The sequence below is a fragment of the Gouania willdenowi genome, chromosome 17, assembly GCF_900634775.1.
Source record: "Gouania willdenowi chromosome 17, fGouWil2.1, whole genome shotgun sequence".
Classification (NCBI taxonomy): Eukaryota; Metazoa; Chordata; class Actinopteri; order Blenniiformes; family Gobiesocidae; genus Gouania; species Gouania willdenowi.
Window position 1 is genome coordinate 299137 of NC_041060.1, and position 12338 is coordinate 311474.

The 12338-nt window shown below is 35.4% G+C and overlaps 1 protein-coding gene across 1 annotated transcript in view; it reads right to left on the reverse strand.

Annotated features, from left to right (window-relative positions):
* Positions 1–12338, reverse strand: part of dnah9l (dynein, axonemal, heavy polypeptide 9 like) — a 93314-nt gene that overhangs the window by 31725 nt on the left and 49251 nt on the right. Inside the window, exons 45-58 of the mRNA XM_028472665.1 lie at positions 12126–12257; positions 11874–12047; positions 9981–10185; positions 8303–8468; positions 7540–7642; positions 7325–7462; positions 7140–7241; positions 6167–6328; positions 5595–5678; positions 4597–4706; positions 3417–3579; positions 2571–2694; positions 1445–1587; positions 512–673 (exon numbers count right to left, since the gene is read on the reverse strand). Of these exons, the coding sequence (XP_028328466.1) occupies positions 512–673; positions 1445–1587; positions 2571–2694; positions 3417–3579; positions 4597–4706; positions 5595–5678; positions 6167–6328; positions 7140–7241; positions 7325–7462; positions 7540–7642; positions 8303–8468; positions 9981–10185; positions 11874–12047; positions 12126–12257 (1968 nt within the window). The remainder of the gene's footprint in view (positions 1–511; positions 674–1444; positions 1588–2570; positions 2695–3416; positions 3580–4596; positions 4707–5594; positions 5679–6166; positions 6329–7139; positions 7242–7324; positions 7463–7539; positions 7643–8302; positions 8469–9980; positions 10186–11873; positions 12048–12125; positions 12258–12338) is intronic.

A 12338-nucleotide genomic window follows, 5' to 3' on the forward strand; every position in this document is an offset into this window, starting at 1 on the left:
GCTGCACCAAAACAAATTAAAATAATCTTTTTGTGAAGGAAAAAAAAAAATCACAAATTCAAACAAAATCCTGAATGTTAAGCAATTGGTCAAAATTCCTTGACTTTGCAAGAATTCTGTGGGATTAATTTGCGATAATTTTCCAGTTTTTTTTTTTTAAATAATTAATTTTACTGTAAATAATGTAGTTTTGCAACCTTCATCGTATGTTGTGATAAATTACAAAAAATCCTGTTTTGTTGTATTTTTTACATTAAAAAGATCGGTAATTGTGATTAATTGACTTTTAGTAATTGAAAACATAATTGTAATTGACTTTCAAAGTAAATATTTTTTTATTTTTATTGCAATTGGAAAAAGTGCTAATTACCGTACCCATAATTGAGTTGTAATATAACATGGATAACTGAAAAGCCGGTAATGGAAATTGAAAAATGTAATTGACCTCCACTCTGGTAACAGGTTTAATTATTGTTAAATCAAGTTGAAAATTAGTAAATCTTGCACTTACGTCCAGTCCAGGGATCTTGTTAATGAAGGAGGAGCTAACGGACTGCAGAGCGAGCTGAGGCCAAGGATGGAACCAGTCGATCGCGGTGCAATTCACCAGAGCGGGAAACTTCCTGGCACGCGTACGCAGAGTGAAACCAACGGGTGAAAAACACAAGACGACCTGTGGAACAAAAACAGCTGATAATTTACATTAATAAACCAAAGTCAGAACAAATATGATCAAAAACATCACAAACACAAGTTTATCATTAAATGTGTTCATATGGGTCAAACTTCTACAGACTTAAGGAATCACTTAATTAAATTGTTAAATATCAAATATTTGTTCAACTCTCCCACTCAAGGTATAAGTTTTAAGGCTTGTAGTAGGATTCATTTTTAATGTTTAATTTATGTTTTTTTTTTTTAGATTCACCAGATTTTCTATTGCACAAAATATATGAAAAATGAAAATGTCCCATTCTAAATTAATGTAAAAAAAATATATATATATATATATATATTTTTTTTTATACATTCTTTGTTTTTATTTATTATTTCTAAAAATATGAATTAATGAATATGCAAAAATATGGGAGGAGGAAATGCAAATAAATTAATGCAGGGGACGCAATGTGATTCATGAAATCTGGAACTGTTTACGGTGATAGTTTTAGTCCCAGAAAATACCACGACTGAGAAGGAGGTGCAAACACACACGCAGAGATCATCGTAAATGTGGACAGAAAACACAGTGGAGATGAATAAAAAGGCTCCAGTTGTGTGTGTGTGTGTGTGTATAAATATGGATATGACTATGAACCGATATCGCTTCAGACTCACTGCTCCACTGATCTCCTTCAGTCCATGTTTTAACTACAACGTCTTGTGTCTTGTATCTATCACTATTATATGAATGGATGGCAAACGTTAAAGAAGAAGAATTTTCCACCTTGAGTTGTCGTCGTATTCTTTCGATGAAAAAGCTCCAGCAGTTATCCCTGGAATCAATGAGTCCTAAACTCCTCAGCTCCATACGGACAGATGTAACTATCATATCTACATCTTCATCACTAAACAGATCAGGAATGTCCCCTGTCGAGCACGCAAAAAACAATTATTAGTAAACTAATGATAATAAGACATTTGTTATATTCCTAAAATGAATACAGTACATTTTACAATGTTTTAGTTTAGTTGTTATAATTTAAAGCTGCAGGAGACAATTTTTATTTTTTAATCAGATAAAAACATGGGCTGTGTATGAAATGTCACAATTCATACTACACACTACGAACTCTGTGTAGATACTGTCTACTATAGTCTATACTGTCTACTATATACTATAGTCTATATACTGTCTACTATAGACTATAGTCTATATACTGTCTACTATATACTATAGTCTATACTGTCTACTATATACTATAGTATATATACTGTCTACTATATACTATAGTCTATATACTGTCTACTATAGACTATAGTCTATATACTGTCTACTATAGACTATAGTATATACTGTCTACTATATACTATAGTCTATACTGTCTACTATATACTATAGTATATATACTGTCTACTATATACTATAGTCTATATACTGTCTACTATAGACTATAGTATATACTGTCTACTATAGACTATAGTCTATACTGTCTACTATATACTATAGTATATACACTGTCTACTATAGACTATAGTCTATATACTGTCTACTATATACTATAGTCTATACTGTCTACTATATACTATAGTCTATACTGTCTACTATATACTATAGTATATATACTGTCTACTATATACTATAGTCTATATACTGTCTACTATATACTATAGTATATATACTGTCTACTATAGTCAATATACTGTCTACTATATACTATTGTCTATACTGTTTACTATATACTATAGTATATATACTTATGATTATAATTATGCCATAATTGTAATTATCAATTATGTGATTACAATTACATTTGACCCCAACCCTGCTTGACACCATTAAATAATTTGAGTTTTATGGTAAAAATGATTTTTAAAGCTTTAAAACCCAGAATGTTGTTTTTTAGTCAGACCTGAGGCCAACATGTCGTTGATCAGCACCAGGAAGCGTTCGTCTGTAATCTGTGCGTCAGTGTGAAGGAACACCGTGCCGATGTTCTTCACCCCAACCTTTATATACAACGCTGCAATATCGCTCTGTAGGCGGGGTTAAAGAAAAGCAGCAAATCAAAAACAATAAAAGACATTTTAATGATTTTAAATCAAAGCAAAATAGATGAAAATATTAGCCTTGTTTTAACCCTCTTATGCTCAAATATCACCAACACATTTTAAGCCTTAGGGTCAATCTGACCCCAGGGATATTAGCCTTTAGAAAACAATTCAGTTTTTGTTTTATTTGTTGACGCCATAAATAATCCCTTCATAATGAAACATTGACCTGTTCTCTAGCGCCACCATCAGGACAAGACTTCAGTTTCAGTGTTAGTGAAAATCTTTCATCCATCCATCCATCCATCCATCCATCCATCTTCTTCTTCTTCTTCTTTATCCGGGGCCGGGTCGCGGAGGCAGCAGTCTCAGCAGAGATGCCCAGACCTCCCGATCCACGCACACCTCCTCCAGCCGTTCTGGGGGGACCCCAAGGCGACACCAGCCCCTCCAGCGTGTCCTGGGCCTTCTATGAGGCCTCTACCCAATGGGAAGATCTTTATCTAAATCTTTTCTAATTTGGGGTTCACATTCATGACTCTCACACAATGAAGATGAGAATAGGTCCTCCTCAACACAATCTCCTTTAAGTCACTTTCACTGTGAAAGAGCTGTTCCATAGTAAACCTAAAAAAGCTAAAACAGCTTAGGGTTAAATTGACCCCAAGGATAACAGGAGGGTTAAAGCTGAGTTTCACGTCATTCACCTTCAGGTCATTGATCCCGTAGCCTTTACGCAGCGTGATTTGGAAAACCTCCAGCATACTAAGAAACGCTGCCAGACGACACAGACTCTGCTTCCCACTGCCTCCAACACCAACCAGCAGGGCGTTACCGTACGGAGCCTCCAGGATACGACTGATACGACAGCTGCGACACAAACATCTGTATGAGTTAGCATCCGTTGATCTGATGCCCTGTTTACACCACAACGTTTTGCTTCGGTTTCCGTCTTTGTTTCAAAAAATTCTGCTTTCAAAACAATCTGTTTCCATGGGACCGCTGGAAGCGTAAATAACGATGTAGTAAACATGCTAGGCCATTAGATGGAGGTGTGGTTTATCAATGAACCAAATTAGCAAAAACTAGTAAAGAGTGTTCGTGTGCTTCACTCTTTGAATTTAATCTGAATTTCTCCATCAAAGTGTTGATTTATTTCACCATCACTTGGATCATTGGAGACGTATTTCATGTCTCACCAGATTCTGACCAATCACAGAGCTGCTTTCCTACTGAGAGGTATTAATTAATGTCTATCTTTTTAACATGGACGCTACGCAGTGATGTGTTTCAATCAGTGTCCTCTGGTACATGAATAAATGTTCTTATAAAATGTATAAATGACTGGTTTTTGACTCGTTGTGTATCTGTGTGTCACATATAGAAGCAACGTACGCTACGTAGCGTCTGTAGCTTAGCATGAAGCTGTTTGTCATGTTTACAGTTCAATGCAGAATGAGTAGCTATTAAATAAAGCTGAGTCATTAATGACACTCGTCTACATGCGCGCGCTGCGCACGGATGTGAATAGTGTGTCTGCAACAATGGGTTCAGGATTAAAGAGAGATCAGCTTCATTCTGGATCAGGTCGTATCCTGACGACTACGGGCTGGGTGGGGTCTAACTTTGTAGGTCTGATTAAAGCTAAAGCTAAAGCTAACATATGAGGCTCTGCAGCCTCAGTGTGCATGCCCGTGAGACAGAAACTGTAGTTTCCATGTCTACACAGAGAGGGGTAGCGTTTTCAAAAACTTCCACTCTGGAGCTCGTTTTAAAAAAAGTTCCTTTTTCAAGCACCAAAACGCTGTTGCCATGTAACACTTTTACATGTAACACTAGAAAACATTGTCGTGTATCTTATTGTGTGTCTGTCTGTAGACGTCTCACATATGCTGGATAGCTTCTTCAAACAGGACCAGGTCCATGACGGCATGCAGCTCATTGTAATGCTCCAGGGCGTCGGCCAATGTCTTTTGGAGCTTCTCCCAGTCAGACGCCTTCAAAGGAGGAAACATTCCAGTAATGAAGTACAAACACTTCGTTACTGCACTTAAGTACCGTAGTTTTTTCTGTTATCTGTACTTCACTTAAGTATCAGTTTTTTTGGCAACTTTTTACTTTCAACTCCTTACATTTTTATAGATGAGCTCGTTACTTTTAATACCTTCAAAGATGACGCCACAATGTAAAAAGACGCACAATGTTGGTAGTTTGAGCTTTTTTCTGTTAGACAGGTCCCTTATGTTTATGGTTATTATTTTCAAGTTATTAAAAATGTTAAATTAAAAACTCTAATTTTTTTCTTTTTCTTTTCTATAATGAGTGATAAATTCTCCAGGTGTTCAAAGGTAACAGATTTAATTTATTACCATGTACCAGTTTTCTACATGAACAATATTTATTTTTGTCTTATTATCAAAGGGACATTTGTTTAACTCATGAGCATTTAGTAGCATTTACTTTTTTCATTTTTACTCAAGTAAGGGAACAACTTCAATACTTTTACTTTTACTTAAAGTACTGAAGACGAGCACTTTTACCACCTCTGCATTTCACCATCGGCCCCCGCACTTTTTTTCCGTGATTATTCAATATTCACACTGTACATTTTTAGTTTGATCAAATTAATACTTTTTGAGATATGGATAATATAGTGAGGGGGGTGTCCAGCACATAGGAAAGGTAAATGTGGTATAGTAATACGCATACAGAATATAGAAAAATACATCCTATCCTTATGTCCTTATTCAGCTCATGAGAGATCAAACACAGAGGTACACACAACAGAACAGTTAGTCAATAAAACGACCATGTCGCCCAGCACTACTATATAATATAACAGTGTTTTATTTAGCTGATGTGTGTTTAAAAGGTGTCGTACACACCTGGTGATAACGAGGCTCTCCAACTCCCTGAGCAAAGTGACAATAAACCAAAGGCTGGTGAATAAAGAGCGACTCATCGATTCCCTGCAGAGGAAAAAAAAAAAAAGTCAACAAACAAATTCATTAAAAATTGGAAAAACTAGAATAAATACAGTATTTGGTTAATGAATATAATGGGGCCGGTTTTAAAAAACTGTAAAGTAGCTTCAATAATTCTTTATTTTCAAACACAATTTGACAGATAAAATAATAAAGTAAATAGATGCCTGTGGTTTTCACGAGTCTACTTGCTTAAAATTAAATTCAGAGAGAATAAAATAAATTAAAAATAAATAAACATGGCATGGAAAAACAGAGAATACATATTATATTTCTTACTTTGAGGTTTAAATCACCCTCTTTTCCATGTAGGTTTAATAAAAAGTGTACATTGTTTTATATATCAGCATACGCACTTACAGAAGATACAAAACAACCAGGAAAGTCAGGATTTTCAATCACATGCACGTCATGTGATTTCCATTAATGTTGTTCCAAATTGGCCTAAATGTGACAATATTTTATCATCTTACCTCAAAATATCTCTTGCCCGTATCCAACAGGATTTTATTAAACAGCTCCACGTCCTTTTCCTCCATCAGTTTGTCTGAGTAAACTCTGGAGCTCTCGTGGAGCCACAGATGAACCAGATCCATGGGGTAGCGGATACTCTCTGGCAGAGCAAACAGGATGCCCTACACGCACGGGATAACACCATATATAATACTTTCAGGTCATCTTAATATTATTATTAAACTAGATGAATATAGCATAGAACAGACATGGAACACAAAGTGCACAAATGACAACGAAAACACACAAAACAACAAAAATAAATAATAATGATGGTGAAAATAAACAAAATGACCAAATAAATAAATAAAATAACAACAAAACACAGAACAAACACACAGAAGTAAACAAAATGGCTCCGAAACAACAACAAAAACACACAAAACAAAAATACACACAAAAAAATATACAAAATGATTAATGAAATGCATAGAATGACAACAAAAAATACCCAAAATGACTTCCAAAATGCACATAACTACACAAAACGACAACAAAAGCATGCAGAACAACAAATATACAAACTGAAAAGTACACTAAACAACAACATACAGTAAATACATTAAAATGATAGAGAAAACACACAAACCCTTTGTTCTTCCCTGTATTAATGCTCAGATGGGTCATTATTCTAAATGCTGACATTAATGTTGATAATGTGGCTTTGGAATCAATTGGCGAAAACTAGGATTTAAAGTAATAATTTAATAGAAACACCATACATTATCATTTCATATTTTTTCAAATGTGTACATTTTTTTGTTCACAATAAAATTCAGATTTCAGTGGAACATAATATTAGAAATGTGTGGACATATTTTGAACAAAAGGGGCTGTTTTTATTGTACAGTATTTATCATACAGTGAAGGTTTGCAACCATTTCACTGAATGATTTTAATGACATTAGGATGAATACATGTTTAATGACTCACTTGAACAATATTGGAGAGATCTCGTAAGTTGAAGATGTAGTGGAAACGAATGGCTGTCGGGAGAAAGTTCTGGCTGATTTTCTGATGCAGACAAATTGCTGCCTGGAGTGGACGATAATTAATAAAATATAAGAAAGACAAAAATCTAACTTTCAACAATAGAATATAAAATGTCTAATGTGAACCTGTATGAGAACCCCGACTGAACGGGACACTCCGTAGCTGAACCCTCCCTGTAGGAAGTGAGCTGATAAGATGCTGGAGAAGATGGTGGATAAGGCTTCAGCGCTGGGAAAATGAACAGAAAACACAGAGAAGTGTCTCTGCAATACAGAGGATTATTGTTATTACAGAAATATTACAGAATAGAATCATCCTAAATGAAACAGATCTACTGTACCTGCAGTCTGGGGTTGATGGAGAAGCTTCCAGCTGTTGGGTTCATACAGGTGATATACTGACAGTTATAGATCTCCTTTAGCACCAAACGTTGTCTGTCATACCTAAAAATAACAGTTATATAACCACCATACATAGACTTTAGAACAGAAGTAGGCAACGTGTAAAAATAGTGTGTGTTTGATCAGAGGGTCACATGATCAACATTCATGTCAGCATTAGAATAATGAGCGATCTGAGCTTTAATACAGGAAAGAACAAAGAGTTTTATAGTAATTGTGTGTTTTTCTGTTATTCTGTGTATGTTTGTTGTTGTCTTGCTCGTTGTGAAGCATTTTGTGCATTTCTGTAGTGTTTTTGTGTATTTTTCCTTTTTTATGGAGTAATATAGTGTATTTGAGTTGTCATTTTGTGGAGTCATTTTTGCTTGTTTGTTAGTGCTGTGGGTTTGAGGAGTACTTTTGTTGTGATTTTCTATCATTTTGTGCATTTTTTGGAGTAATATTGTGTATTACTGTTGTCGTTTTGTTCATTTTTGTAGTAGTTTTGTGTGTTTTTCCGGAATATTTTCTCTGTCTTGTACTGCATTTTCCTGTAATGTTTTAATTCTTTGTATTTTTTTTATGTATTCTAGCTCTTTTTTTGTGTATTTTTCTGTCATTTTGTACATTTATTTTCAAGGCCGCACAAAATTGGTGGCCCCCGGGCCACCAATTGCCTATGTGTGCTTTAGAATGATTGACGGTCAAACAGGGATGACGGACCAGTGACTGTAGTCCAGGTGTTGTCGTATGAGCGTGTGCGGCTGAACCGTCCCATAAACGTCCACCTCAGGCATGTTCAGGTCATCGATGAAGTAGATCAACCTCTTAGCGACGGGCGGAGCAAATTTACGACCAGCTTTCTTCTCCAGAGGTTTCTCCAGGACACCTGAGGTCCACAGCAAAGAGACCAGTTAAATGTCTGCACATTGAATTGTGGGATGTGGAGTCCCGTAGACCAGGGATGTTAAACTCATTTTAGTTCAGGGGCCAAATACAGAGCAGTTTGATCTCTAGGGCCACAGCTTTTATGCTGGAAAATTAGTCATTTCAACATTATTGTGCCCTAGTTTGCACTTCTACATATACATCAAATGTATATGTAAAACAGGAGCTACACTTTAAGTTTCCTAGATTTTGTGACCAATTTCTATTTAATTAGGGAAAATGCTATGTCGTAATTTTAGGAAAATTTAAGAATTTTGTAAGAATGTTTTGCTTTCTTAACAGTTTAACATTAAAAATGACTAAATTCATGCAATATAAGCACCAGAAAAAATATTGTTGAGTTTAATTTACAAAATAATTTGTTTTCTCTGTCATTTTTACTTTGTCCTGCGGCCTGAATTGGATGAGCCAAAGGACTGGATTTGGCCCCCGGGCCATTAGTTTGACACGGATGCACTGAAGTGTTTTTACTTCATAAGTTTGCCCCAAAAAAAAACTCTGTTAAAGAGAATTTCCCAACACATTTCTGGTGTTTGCAAACACTGAACGTTAATCAAAACTTAATCAATAAACCTGTAATCAGTAAACCATTGATCCCTGAGTGGAATTTGCATGTGTGCGACATTATTGCTGCTCTCATACATATTTATATGACATATAAATAATTAAAAACTTTATTTTTCACATACGTTTTTGTTTAAATATGGGTTTTTTATTTATTGATATTTATTTTGTTTTCTCACAGAAGTCAAACATGAATATTTTATGAAAAAAATGATTATTTCTAAAAAAAAAAATAATAATAATAAAAATGGAATTTAAAAAAAATTAATGTGGAAAACACAAAATTTGGAAAAAAAAATAAGACGGATTTTGTAGGGCCCTAATTATTGCAATATACAACTACACAAAAATAATTAATTTTTTAATGTACTACTTTGTATGCACTAATTTCATAATGCATAGGCAAACTCTATACCTTTTTTTAATATATATTCTAAAAGTAATATAGTTGTCTTACATTTTATTTGGCTTTTGCAAATAATTCTGCACATTTACAGATATTGTACATGATATGAGTGATAACACGTGTTATAAAGGATCATTTGCACAATAGGTGTGCCTTCAGATTTTTACTTGTCCTTTGGTGTACCATGGGCACAAAAAGTTTGGGAACCACTGGTCTAGGGACTCCACGTCCCACAATGCAATGTGCAAAACTTTTTCTAAAATGTCAAAAAAACAGAATGTTTACAGAAGAGATCAAAACAAACTTTCTAGTAGCGAATTCAACCTTTTACACCTTTTTTCGAGCAAATTATGTTTGATTTATTGATCCGTGAGGCCTACACTGTGTTTATCTGATGAAAATGGTAATATCTAGTATCTTTAAAACACATAAAATATATAGAAATGTATCATTTTGGTGAGGAGTAACTGTGGTGGTTCTTACGCTGCAGCATGGCTGACGTGGTGTAGTAGTTAAAGGGAACTTTGGCCACCATGAAGTCCTCTTTCAGTTTGGCTATTTTGTCAGACACCAGAATGGTTTTTCCCACTCCTGCGTTTCCCACCAACATGATGGGTTTTCCTCTCTGGAGCAGCAGGTCCATGAAGTACGTCAGACAGATGCTTTCTGGGGTGTGAACGAGCACCGTCTGAAAGAAAAAAGATCCACATCAACGCACAGATACAGCAGCATCTACAGCAGCGGCTAAAGCAGCGGCTAAAGCAGCATCTACAGCAGCATCTACAGCAGCGGCTACAGCAGCGGCTACAGCAGCGGCTACAGCAGCATCTACAGCAGCGGCTACAGCAGCATCTACAGCAGCGGCTACAGCAGCATCTACAGCAGCATCTACAGCAGCATCTACAGCAGCGGCTACAGCAGCGGCTACAGCAGCGGAAGCTTTCAGTACACACTGTTTATTTTGTTTTATTGGAAAATATTCCACTCATTACAATAGAAGGTAGGGGTGTCAAACTCAAGGCTCGCGGGCTGAATCTGGCCCGACAAAGCATTCCTTTTGGCCCGAGGGAGGATTGTGTTTGTGTTTTTGTACGTGTTTTCAAAAAATAACAACAAAAACATGAATTATTATGTAAATCATCATAACATTTTGTTCCAGATATCTCAGTCCCTCCCAATTAAAAAAAATGTATGAGGACTTGTAATTTGACCATTTTTGTAATTTTGAAACCTTTACAAATTGTTTGCCAGAACTCTCTCTCTCTCCTCAAATTACATTACAAATAGTTTTTTTATAAAGTTCATACATTTTAGGAATTATAATAATAGTAATTCAAGTGTCTTTGAGGCCACCCAAAAAAATCCAACAGAATAATAAAAACAGTAAAATACATTACAAAACAGAATAATATAAATAATAAAATAAAACAATGCATAGGATAATTTATGGAATGTGATAAATCATTGAATTACAGATAATATGTAATATGAAGTATGAGATCCTGGAGTTAATAATATCTTTGACTTCATGTTTTACATCTAAGATATTCTATGTGAAATTTATTTAAATGCAAAAATCCAAACTTGAGTACAAAAGATGTGAAATTTAATATAATAATAATAATATTAATATTAATTAGAATATTTGGATTCCCTGAAGTAAATACAAGTGAGGATGTAGATGCTGGCCCGCATCACACTGTCTTAGCTAGCATTAGCATTAACCTAGCATCATCATTAGCATAGCGTTAACCTACTGTAGCATAAATATTGACCTATCATTATCATTAGTCTAGCAATAGCATTACCCTAGTATTAGCTTAGCAATAACCTACCATTAACATTCACCTAACATTAGCTTTAACCTAGGATTATCATTAGCCTAACAATAGCATTAACCTAGCATTAGCATTAAACTAGCATTATCATTAGTCAAGCAATAGCAGTAACCTAGCGGCAGATTAATTATCATTAGCATAGAAATAGCATTACCTACCATTAGCATTAACCTAGCATTAATAAAAACATTGTATTAGCTTTATCATTAGCTTAGCAATAGCATTAACCTAACATCATCATTAACATTAGCCTAGCAATAGCATTAACCTAGCATTAGCTTAACAATAGCAATAACCTAGCATTATCACTCACCTAACATTAGCTTTAACCCAGCATTAACATTAGCCTAACAATAGCATTAACGTAACATTAGCATTAAGCTAGCATTACATTAACTGCTCTATTTATATTCTAGTTTCCAATATTGTCAGTGTTTTTAATTTTTATTCACGTACCTCCATGATCATTTGCGTACCCCTGGGGGTACCCGTACCCCACTTTGGGAACCTAGGCACTAATGTCAGTAAAAAGACTCACTTGTAATGGAACATCAGGCTCCAGCTCAAACGGCAGCATCTTCTCGCTCCACGGAGTGAACTTCTTAGTTTCAGAGTCGATGAAATAATCAAACACGGTTCCTTGTGATGGAAACTTCACAGCTCTCATTTCTTTGGACCACCAGCGACTGAATTCAGCGCGGTAGTCGTTCAGCTGCAACAGGTAAAAAAACAAGATCAACGTGTGTTCTATGAATGATTTCAGCTGTTTTTGGTGTGGTGTGGTTCACACATGGTCCTGAAATAAAGCTCCTCCAAAAGCCCAAACGCAGGCGAACACAAAGTAGATCTCATAAAGTTCTCTGGGAGAGTCAGCGGGAGTGTTTTCCTCCGTCAACAGGCAGTCCAGCAACGAGCAGAGGGTCTGTTTAAACACAGAGAACCATGGATCACATTAGCAGACAGGGTCGGACTCTCTCATTTTAATTACGTAATTGATCATTAA